At 30.8% G+C, this 12590-nt stretch overlaps 1 protein-coding gene across 1 annotated transcript in view; it reads right to left on the bottom strand.

Annotated features, from left to right (window-relative positions):
* LOC113404125 (uncharacterized) overlaps positions 1–11395 on the bottom strand; it is a 51991-nt gene extending 40596 nt beyond the window's left edge. The window contains exons 1-6 of the mRNA XM_026644899.2: positions 11254–11395; positions 9283–9482; positions 3247–3351; positions 2154–2324; positions 1777–2025; positions 407–552 (exon numbers count right to left, since the gene is read on the bottom strand). Coding sequence (XP_026500684.2) covers positions 407–552; positions 1777–2025; positions 2154–2324; positions 3247–3351; positions 9283–9482; positions 11254–11353 — 971 coding nt within the window. The 5' untranslated portion in view covers positions 11354–11395. The remainder of the gene's footprint in view (positions 1–406; positions 553–1776; positions 2026–2153; positions 2325–3246; positions 3352–9282; positions 9483–11253) is intronic.
* Positions 11396–12590: the final 1195 nt, after the last annotated feature.

Genomic DNA, 12590 nt, shown 5'->3' with positions numbered 1-12590 from the left:
GCCGTTTTAAGGTGTACAATACTGTAGTACATTATTTTGATCTATCTCGTAGGGTTCCGCCCACGTTTGCAATTTAAGCGCAAAAATTGTCTTTATATACGACATCACATTTGAAACCGCTACACTTATCAGTATTTCAAACTATATAATGTATGTGTTATATATATAAACCTTCCTCTCGAAACACTCTATCAACAAAAAAAACGCATCAAAATCCGTTGCGTAGTTTATAAGATCTAAGCATACATATGGGCAGACAGCGGGAAGCGACTTTGTTTTATATTATGTAGAGATTAAAATTTCTTTTAGTTCACGATCGCACAATCGCCACCACTATCACTGTTACACGCATACATTAATAAAATATTATGTTATTTATATTTATTTTAATTTTTACTTTATTTACCTCAAAAGAATATTTTCGAATGACGGAACCAGCGTCGCTTTCTGCAATCGTTTGCAGATTCCCATTACCTCTTCAAGCTCCCAGTGGACCGAATGTTGACTGATTGCGTCATCGTCTTCATATAAATCGTCGAGATTTGTAGCTTCCTAATAGATACATAATTACGTTACGTAAAAAGTCAACAAATAATTTGTCCTTTTTTTTAACTTGTTTTCTAATTAAAATTAATTATTTTCCTACATGGAATTTATATAACATTATCTAATTTAACTGTTTATAAAGACCCAGACTAAGTTCCCAGACAGAAAATATTTAAATAACACGTAACAAGGATCAAATTCTTGAAGCAAATAGATAAAAAACTGCAATTAGTTAAAGTAACTAATTAAATTTAGATTTAAATTGTACAGACTGTTCCTACGAATCTCACAAGATGGTCACTGGCAGATTACAAAGTGTAAGTATTTCGTACATACTCGTACATAGAAAACCTTTTTGAAGACGAACGTACATAATATATTATTAGATAATTAAAGATTAGATCGAAATTTGTATAAAAAGTAAATAGATCATTTGAGATTAATTACCGATTGATAGTCATTTAACGAATTTTGAAAATAATAACTTCTCTATTAAAAAAAAAAATATAGCGTCGTCTGAGTTTTACAAAATGACATAAGTTTCTTTACTCTAAACTCTAATTTATGTCTTTATTTTAACATCCTATTAAGTCTTATAATAATTAATTCAATTAAAACTTTATCAAACTCTGTATTTCCAGTGCTAAACTAAAATTGAATTATCCCTGTTTGCTCCGTAATGTAATATGCTCATGCCAGCAACCGCTAACGACATAGAAGGTACGAAAAAAAAATATGCGAAAATTACTTTAAAACATTTTGATACTTGTAATCTAACGCAACCATTTTTGAGAATATATTACACACAAACTAAAAACCAAAACGAGAGATAAACAAACAAACTACATACATACCAACACATATTTTTTTTACAAATAATCATTTTTTTATTCAATAGGACTTAAATCTTCGACCGTAATTTTGTGAACAAAATATGTACTAATAACTAGCTTTGATTTTTGAGGATTTTGCCTACTTCCGGCGGGCTATGTTAAATGGCTTTAACAAACTGCCGGTATTGAGTCCCTCGGGCTATTCAATTGGGGCATACAAAGCGTAGGGATTGGAAATACACCCAACCCACCCATCGGTGATTTATTTAAAATAAACAATAGAACATGAGGAGATTACAATTTGTCGCTAATTAATTAAGCGAGGTCCGATTACATTGCGAATTAAATAATTAACTTTTTTTTAATTGTTACAACAAAAAGGATAATGTTATTTTACCTCCTTTCTTATTAAATTAGGAAACGAGTCAGTTAAGAAGGCTACTTCTCTTCGTACTAACTTCAAAGTTCTTTCTCTCTCCTTCATATTTGCTTTAATTTCCTTTTCCAATTTACTAAATTCAAATTTTCTATCGTCTAAGTATTCCATAGCTAGCTGTCCCATCTCAGTGGCCCCCATTAAGCACTTGCCTTGCGCCCGACAGTCCAATTTAAGCGCTTCTAAAACTACTGTGAAGTATGAAGAGTCCTAGACAAAAGGGCATACCACTATAAATTATGATTTTTTATTATTATTATCAAAGCATAATATATTATTTTGCTACCTTTGCTACATTTTAAGAACAGCGAATGAATTTAACTTTTCTAATTACGTACCTTCTTTAAGATATCCAATATTTTTTTATACATGACCTTTATGGCCAAAGCCGCGTTCTTTTTAATATTGGCTCGTTGGACATAATTAGCGACGGCCTGCTCCTTTTTTTCGGCTGGGAGTTTTCCGCCGACTTCATAAAGGAGACGATCTCGCAACTCAGCCGACTGAAGCTTTAAATAAAAATTGGCTCAGATTAATATAAGATATATTAAACTTAAGTAACTTTGAAATATTAATATGAAAAATAGGCTTATTGTGTACACTTATAGTAAACATTTTTTTTTTTATATTTTGTTCGTACCTCCGTATTAACTTAAAATTTAGTTAGCTCAAAGTTTAATTCGAATGTCATTGACAAAGGCACTACTTCATATTTCAGAATAAAGCACGTGTATTAACTTGTCTGGCTGACCAGTCATTGATTCACTCTCGAATAGTTTCGAGGGACATTTCAATCTCTATACAAAATCAAGGTTTATTGTTTGTACTGCCCATCCAATACACCTTTCTCCACTAGGATAAAGTTAAATTAATAAAATACTCCCGATGGTACTGCACACACTTTTAAACACACACACGTTTAAAGATATTGCTTTCTTAAATATATAATCCAGTCACGACTTATTACAAAAAAACATATTGTTCTCATGATATTAAAAATATATCATGATAGTTTTAATATAAATCAATATTATATAATATAATCGATATCTAGACTAGCAGTACATCCATACATATTGCTTATGTACCGCGACTATTTATCAATAGATTTTGCATGAACTCAAAAAACAAAGAACAAAAAACTCCTTATAATTTTATAAAGGCACGTGTAGTCTTTTGACTGTGAATAGATTAATGATTTGATTGTCTATACTAATATTATAATTGCGAAAGTAACTCTGTCTGTTATGCTCTCACGGCTAAATCATTAAACCGAATTTGATTTGGTATAAATCAAGCTTGAACCTTAAGGAAGAACATAAGCTATTTTTTCATATTTAACATCTGACGACCGACCCCTGAAACGAAGCCGCGGGCGACAAGTAGTATCAACTTATATAAATAAAGAAATCTATTCAATAAACTAGTTACTTGTATTTGGCGAAATTGTTCCATTTTTCTCTTTTTCGTGTATCTGATTCTATCAAGTTGTTTACGCTTATTGAAATTTTCTTGATGTATACTCTCCAACACTCTCTGAAATTAATAGATTTGTTTTATATTAAATGTATATAAACTTGACAGCAAATCATTGTTGTTTGTTAGGATATTTTCTTAAGATATGAGATTACATTAAAAACATTCGTAGTCATTACACCATCAATGCGTTTGGCAATCTTAGAACTGTGGGATCTAAAATGTACTATCCCATATACCCGTATTCCACAGCTAGCTCTCCTTATATTTGCGCACTCGTCCTTCAAACGGGAATATAAAATGTTGTCATGTTATAATATAACAAGATGGTAAATAGTAAACAACAAAATATTTATATTTCCGTAACAAAACTCAAGTCACGCTAACATTTTCCCAACATTATATCGTGCGAAATTATCGCGTCAGTTATCTGCGGACTTATTTTGTAAAACTACATATTTTATTACGGTAAATTAAAGTACTCCCCGAGCTCTCAGTGGTTTGTATTTAACATTTCGTTAATGGAACCATTATGAAAATTACATATTCTATAAATATAAGATGTATTTAAATATACATGCACCATATTATGTTAGTTTTTAGAAGTTATTCTTGTTTAAATATTAAAAAACATACCTTATCGTTTCTAAATGGCTGTCAAGTGCATTGTCAAGATTTAGGCAAATAATTTTTTGTTCGACTTAACGATTTTTGTAATTTAAAAAATATAGAGATACCAAAATATGCTTGTTGATTGATGAATTCTATATAAATATACCTAACATTTCATAATGTTTGGTTCTTTTATGGATCAGAAAATAATGAAATTAACAGTAACTACTAAATATTTAAACATGTATAGCACATTATATCATGAAAAAACTGGCAAATACGAGTTAATGCATTTTAACCAAGAAGGTCGGCTCTTTCATATTGCATACATATAATCCCACCATTAGAAAAGCTTAACTAAATTTTCGACCAAAATTTCCTAATATCATGAAAAATCTCAATTTCATTACTAAAGCTTATATAAGAAGCGTAAATACTTCAGGCAAATTTAGGAATTCGACTCTTCGATATTTTTTATCTGTGATACATCTCGAACTTTCGTCTCGATGAGTGATTGTGTAGCTAACATTTACATTTACGAAATTTGTAAAAAAAAACTAAATAGATCATTAAAGATTAATTAAATCATTGAGATAATAGACAAGATAACTTAAAGTAGACCTACCCCTACAGAATACACTTTGCTTAGTTGTAATAATTTTATTGCTATACTATTAAGACATATAATTCGATCAAATGCCTTTGCAAAGTGATTCAGTATTGACATGGTCTATAAATACCAACAAGATCTTAATCGGCTTTAAATGTATAGGCAAAAATATATACCTGTTTACATATTCTAGACTCTGTGAAATATCGGCTAATATAGGTGTTTGGATTGAGTTGGTCATTATTAGTTTTAGTTTTGGATGTGTTTAATTGTAATCCTATACAGTTGCTTTTTTCACATAGATCTGTTATCATTTCTTCTAATTGCTTAGCTGATTTTGAGAAGAGAATTATATCATCAGCAAATCTGTTATTAAGGTATTCCCCATTGACGTTAATACCTTTTTGTTTCCAGTCCAGGTCTTTCATAATGTGTTGTAGAACTGCTATAAATATTGTAGGTGATAGCGGGTCACCCTGTTTCACGCCTCTACGTATATTGATTATTGGCCCCAATCTGTCTATTTTTAGTTAGTACAATCGATCGATCAATCGATCGATTGTACTTTGACCAAATACTCTATCATAATGTTTAAAGAATAGCTCGAAAAATCTGATTCTATGCGAACTGATTGCACATTTTTTTCTAATAGATGTTTTCAATATTCATAATTTATAAAAAAATAAAATATGTTTACTAATAAAATACTCTTACCTTTTAAAATAGTTCATATGTATGTTCGGTGCTTAATTTATATAATCGTTTTTTAGTTTTCCTCACGCGTTTCACTTTATTTCCCATATTTACACAATTAAAATTTATAACAAATAATATAATAAAAAAGAAATGCCTAATTACTACTACTCTATTTTGACTTAATATATTTATTTACAAAGAAAGAAAGAAAGAATAATATTTATTATAAGAAAACATGAAACAATGAATTTACAATTAAAATTACAAAAAAATATCTCGTAACGTAATGATGCGGCGAAAAGATCGACAAGTCTGTATGGGCCTATATCAGGTCTCGGCCGGCAATGTCTGTACACGGCATTTACGCAAACATGCGTACGCATTTTGTTCGAAAATAAGAATATCTGATTTTAAAAAAATCTATTGATTTTACTAAAAAAGTGATACAGTGGTATAGTAGTATATTGCTTGTAGAATAATCTGACAAAAAACCACAATTATTGAATGTATATAAGTATAGTTATTATTTGTTAAAAGATTTTTTTAGAGGTAACTTTGTGATTTTTTTCTATCGTACCAAATTAATTACATCATGTTTTCAAAATAACAAATAACTAGCATGTATCCTGAAGATTATCATATATTTTTTTCATTTGGTTTACTGCATTGGATCATATACTTTTTTGCATTATAAAACTTGCATTTAGCTCATATAGTCCCCTTAACGGTATCTCTCTCTCTCTTACTCTTGTAAGTTCTTTTAATAAAAAGAGAAGGATCCAGAGAAGGATCAAGAGTACTCATCCAGATTTCGCTATAATAGTAATGAGAGATATTTTTATTTTACTATGAATAATCGAAGATGCTCCACGTGTAGTCATAACAAAGGACCAATACTTACGTAAGTTCCTGCAATCATCCGAATCTATTCCTTTTGTAAAGTTTATATAATTTCCACCACTTTATTTATCTGAGAGTTTAATAATTTAAGCTCGAAAAAGTCTCGGGGATTATTAAAAAATACTTGTCATAAAATAAATATATACTCGTAAGTCTGGGTTTCAATTTTACGTCTTAAAAGCTGGTAATAAAAGTAACTGCTGTATTGTTTTTAATTGTATACACTAAAGAGGAAAAAATTGTACACAAAGAAACCTAAGTAGCAGGTAAACGTTAATCAAAAGGTAAATAATAAGTAACGATATTACAATAAATTTATTGAGTTTTAATTATACATAGATATTCAAAAAAACATACTGCATTTAAAACGAGAGTAAACAATGTGGTCGTGGTATAGCGTTTATTAATGAGAGGGGAAAGGCAATACTTTATTAATAGAAACATCTGTAAACACCGATCAATAAGCTTTATGTACACTTAAACTGCAATGATTTTGATTTAAGATATAATCATAAGATTTTTATAAATTATTTCAATTCAGTTTTACTTTTAATTACGATTTTTATATGTTATTTCATTAGGAATTGATTTTGAAAAAATGCACACTATAGACTACCCGTACTCCTGTACTAGTCGATATACATGTACATTGTACACGTACCTAATAATATTTAAATTCTAAGGAGTATTACTGAATCATATTTTCTCATTTTCCTATATTTAAAGCAGTTATATTGAATCGAGATCGCCTACACACCTATGCTCAGAACACGTGAATCGATTGCCGGTTCAAGTATCACTGAATTGTAATTTGTTTTTATAATTCTTCTCGTCCTCATCAGTTAAGGCGAATATCGTAAGAAATTCTGAATGTTTCGGATGAAAATCTAGCTCGTGTGTGTATACCGATTTGGAGCAGAGTAAGTAAGGGTGGAGTCAGATCCAAACCTTCTCTTCAACAAAGGATAGCCTTAGCCCAGTTGTGGGATAATTATAGGCCGTTTTTAACAATTTAAATTAGTATATAGGATTTATGCGAGCGAATGTAACTGTGTAAAATACTACTGACAAAACATGTTGAAAACGACGACTTGAAAATACAAATTCGTGTTACTAATTATGCAGAACGAGCCGCGTATAAATTCTTGTAAAATCAATATAATAATTGCTCATTTCGTATTAAATTCGCGAACTCAGTATTCGCCCGCATAAGTATTTAATTTGGTCACTTAAAATTTTAATTGCCAGTTTAGATTAATTATTGCCGTCTTTAAGGAGCATATTTTACTCATTTTTAGTCATTTATTATTATCGCTAGTTAAATACGTTTTTCTTACAAATAATTTAACGCCGCTCGGCTAAGTATTAAATAAGCCTGATCAATTGTTTCTCAATTTAAATTTTCCGCCATGATGCTCAAATTTGTTAATATGCAAAAGGTTAATATTCAATAACATGTTTCATTCATGAAAGGTTTCTTCGAAACTTTTGTCGGGTCAAAATAGACATTTCAGTTGGCATAGAGCTGAACATTATTGGTAGAATTGCTGTGGATTTACGGAAATATCATTTGAAATACCAAAAATCTGTATCATTATTGCAAGGTTTAAATTTTTTTATTTTGACAAACTATTTCTAGTATTGAAATTGACAAAAAACCCGCTAGACTTGTCACGTCAGTTACTTCGTCGGTTCTTATTAATTTAATTCAAATTCTTCCGATGAAAAAAGGAAGGGAATTTCATGATTAGGGTATGATTAAGTCTCACTACCTACATGAATAATACACAATCCTTCAGTCATGAAACTAATCAATAAATCGATAGCATTCATTTAAAATTCCTTCACTGTTTCACGTTACACGGCTGCTATTAGCTTCACATTCCACTACTTATGAAATTTCAAAGGGGTTGCTATAAATGTCTAATTCAAACATCCACAACCACATTACGATCATTTCAACATGAGTATGCGTTGGTATAATGTTAAGTACAATAGAAGACAAACGGTGTATCCTATCTATCTTCCAAATATTCAGGCTTAATAGATTATACTAATTTAATAATGGGACGATACTATACGCAGTAGCATTTAAGACTACATAATTTTATATTATATACTAGTGCTATTATTAATTACTTTATATTTTGACTCAATATTTTTTTATTTATTGCAATCGATAGTTCAGTTTATTAATTAATAATTTCGTTGTTGAACATAAAAATATATTAACATGCCCATATAATTACAAGAACATGAATTTCACGCTCATCACGAAAATAGACTAAATTTAAATTGAATATTAATATGTATATATAAAAACGAAATACCACTCCCTGATTAATCACGAAGTCTCAGAAACTAATACTAACACCTAAAAGCTTGAAATTTGGCGGGTAGATTCCTTATATGGTGTAGACATCCGCTAAGAACGGATTTTACGAAACTCCATCCCTAAGGGGGTAAAACGAGGGTTGGAAGTTTGTGTTTTATAAATTTCGCACGGGTAAAGCCGCATGTTCTGCAGTAATATATGTATAATATACTGAACCTTCTTAGAAACGAGCTGCACCGTCAGGTATAAATTTATATGTATTGGTTTAACAATTTTTCCAGGAAGTCATTACATCAAACTCCTTTTATTTGAGTATAAATATGGAGTTTGTGGTATACGCGCCGCATACACACTAGGGGGTAGAGAGAAGAACGAGAGGAGAAGGGACATGACCACATAAAAGAGCGTCTTGCTTTCTGCCATTACGGCATACGAGTCAGTTTTACCACCAAGGCGCGCCAATATATTTCACATCAAAAATATAGTGCTTTAAGAGTATGTATTTTAAAACAAACTTAATACGTCATATTCGTAAGTAAATAATTCAAATTAAATTAATTACATAAAATTTACCTCTAACTTTTTGAGAATGGAGAACCAAACATTAATGAAACCAATATCATCTACTTTTAAAATGATAAGAAATTGAATAAACGATCGCAAAGAGACCACACAATTTCAGTTTATCGTTACGTTAGGTGTTCGTTGTGATCCTGGTGTATTATTCAATAAAGTCATTCGGTAACTACGGAGGCCTTTACTTGAACTATTCCTATCTTCTGCCCGAATAGTACTAGCAACATTAAATAACTAAATAATAAAGATTTAAGACTCTTACGTCGGCTTGACTGTTCATGTACGTGAGCTGTAACCGTCTGTGCTCTTGGAAAGCATTTCGCAGAAACTGCTTGTCCCCATACACTGCCACCTGCAGTTCTTCACGTTTACCCGTAATATCCTTTCGTAATTGCCGAATATCGCGGCAGTAGCGTTTTTTCTGCTTTGCCAAGTCGCCTTCATGAATCTTACGGTCTCTTTCTAAATATAAGAAATTATACTTTTAACATTATTATGCCATATAAGAAGTAAAACTTTTTAAATGTATATCTATGAATAATATGATAAAATAAACATTAAAAGCTTTTAATTTTAACAGAAATCGTAGAAACTTCCACACTACTCTGCAAAGTTTAAATTATAACTGTTATTCAAAATTTATTAAAAGAGTCATCTTAGTATACTCATAATCAACATATTTTGTTTTATTAATCTATAGTAATCAACCATTCAAAAAAACTATGTTTTAAACACTAGCAAGAATAAAGTAAATAATTTAAAGGTGCTAGAACGTTAGAGAACATTCAAATGTTCATTTGCTAAAACATGGAAAAAGGCCAAATACGAAGCAAGCACGGTGTATAAACCCACACTGGGTTTTATAAATCTTAGATGTTTAAAGTGAAACATATGGCTTGCACCAATGAAAATACTAGAAGACGCAGAAAACGAGAGCAAATAGCAATTGGGAGGGAAAACTGTGAAGTTATGAAATCTGAAATAACGCAATTTCTATTCTCCACACAATAAATAACTCGAGGCGAACGTTCACGTTTGAGCTACACTAGGTGTTTCTACAACAAGTAAGACTTAACGAGGATATTCTGATTGAAAAAACACATAAGGACGGTCGTCACTGGGACCATTAACCTGCAATGTAATAATCAAAGATACGATTTTAAGTATTCATCTGCTTTCGAGTATTTTGTTTTTACAGTGTCAGAAAAATTATTGATACATTTTGTCTATGTACATTTAATGTAATAATCTAAGATTATATTTTCATCATTTGCCTGCAGTGGAGATAGTCGATTGTAGTCTTGCTTAATTGGCAAATTGCGTCATAACAGCGCTGTAATACACACGAATGCTCGCGATGTGGGACCGATACTATTTTCAGCAGTAATAAAATAGATGAACATGAAATTTCAACTTATATTTCCACACTATATAGAACATTGGACGTACACATAAGCATAACATTAAAAAGGGAGTACTATCCTTTCTAAAAAATAACGAACCAATTAAATGAATTGGAGAAGTAACAGAGACTAGTCCTGAGTAAAAAGTGCTGATTCCACAAACCTTAATTGACCTTAATTGTAATAGTTATGAACAATATCCTATTAACGATTAAGTCAAACGAGGGCACGTACTCTTAGTTCATGGGATTTACATGGAAAAATATATTTTAAAAATAGCATTCACTCTAGTCTATTAGATACTCACAGCGGACCACACCGTTATTCATCACCGTCCATTAGTGAAAAACCGTATTAAAATCCGTTGGTAGTTTTTGAGCTGTGGTTTTATTTTATAAACACACTGTGATGACACCCTACAACCATACTTCCTATATACATATCAATAAACTATTTTATATTATGAAGTTAGTAGGTACTTGTACTATTTATAATTTCTAGCTTCCATATTTAAAAAGTATATAAATAAAGTACTTATATGAATAAATTAACAGTTGTATTATTGTAATTCAAGAAATTTCAGCATATCTTCTGAAATAAATTTGTTCTAATCTGTACCTATGTTATAAATGCGAAAATATTTCTCTGAGTCTCTGAGCCTCTCTCTGTCTGTTACGCTATCGCAGCTAAACCACTGAACTTCATTTGATAAAATTCCCAAGAAAGGACAAAAGTTTCTTGTTTATACCTATAACCTACGACCGCTACAAAGACAGACAAAAACCAGTTACAAAATTTGAATAGTTACTATTCTCCCAAACAATCCTCACCATATAGTTTAATTAATCCTCGATACTGATTAATTTTATCCTTGATCACCCAGTTCTCATCTTGCATACCATGAATACGCACTTTAGCAGCGGACAACATGACTTTAATAATTAATAAACCACAATTAAAATATCAAAATTTACTTTATATTTACTATATCATAAAATGACGTTTCATTGCATACTTTTTTATTTTGCGAACTCTAACGAGGTTATATATACGAGTATAAGATCGGTTGTATATATCACCGTAGAATTGTAAATACCATTAGAATGTAATCTATCTCGCGAGATTGTAAACTGCCGAAATAACAATATTTCAATATTGTTATTACATAAAATTTCGTTATACACAAAATCAATAATAAATATTTATAAAAACGCGATGAATCTGGGAAATAAAGCAATTAAACATATTTTTTTCGTTTTACCGTCAAAACCAGTATTTGTATAAGTTAACCACCAATGCGTTTGGAAAATATTTACATTTTATTTAACTTTCCTGAATAAAATTGTAAAATATACGTGTTTTTTTTACACGCGGCTTAATGATCCGTGAAATGGGGTGTGCTTACCTTTATTTACAGAAGGGACACAAATCAATCCATAAAGATTATCGGGTGGCCTGGGTTGGCTTGCATACATCTACAGGGGGTAGATGTAGCAAGCCAAGCGTCTAGGTATCATTTTGTACTGGTTGAGTATAATCAGCCTTTGTCTATCAATTATTTTATTATCCTGTATTTTAGTTGAGCTCTGTCTACACTTCATATTAATGCAGCTCTTCACGGATTAATCCTCTGAACGTCTAATGAAAATTTTTAAAATAATGTTCCGTTGTTCGCTTTCTTTTTGAGCATCGGAATTAATCTTTCAATAGTGCATTTGACAGTTTATACTACAGCAATATATTGCTTCCTTTATTATTTTAGGTTTATGTTTCATTCTTGCATTTTATTTAAAGCTACGATTTTTCTTTTCTTGTTTTATATTATTAAAGTGCGAAACCCTCTCCATGCGAATCTGACTTGTACTTGACCGGTTTCCTATAGAGAGCTGGAACGCAAAAATGACTTGGCATTCAAAAAGGTTCACCTGAGGAAAACCTTTGTGAATGCTGTGTAGATACTACCCACACAGTTACTCTACTTGGTATTATTATGATCGAACTGTACATTCATTTTTATACATATATATTCTATAATAATATATAGCAACGAACTATATGCGCTACGCACACACGAGGAAGAGTAGAGTAGTGTTCGAGAGAGATTATGAATGAATCAGAGGCTCCATTATTCATAAGGCTCTGCAATGTTATACATCAAATACTGATT

Source organism: Vanessa tameamea, chromosome Z (assembly GCF_037043105.1).
Source record: "Vanessa tameamea isolate UH-Manoa-2023 chromosome Z, ilVanTame1 primary haplotype, whole genome shotgun sequence".
Taxonomy (NCBI): domain Eukaryota; kingdom Metazoa; phylum Arthropoda; class Insecta; order Lepidoptera; family Nymphalidae; genus Vanessa; species Vanessa tameamea.
This window is presented reverse-complemented; position numbering and strand designations above follow the sequence as displayed.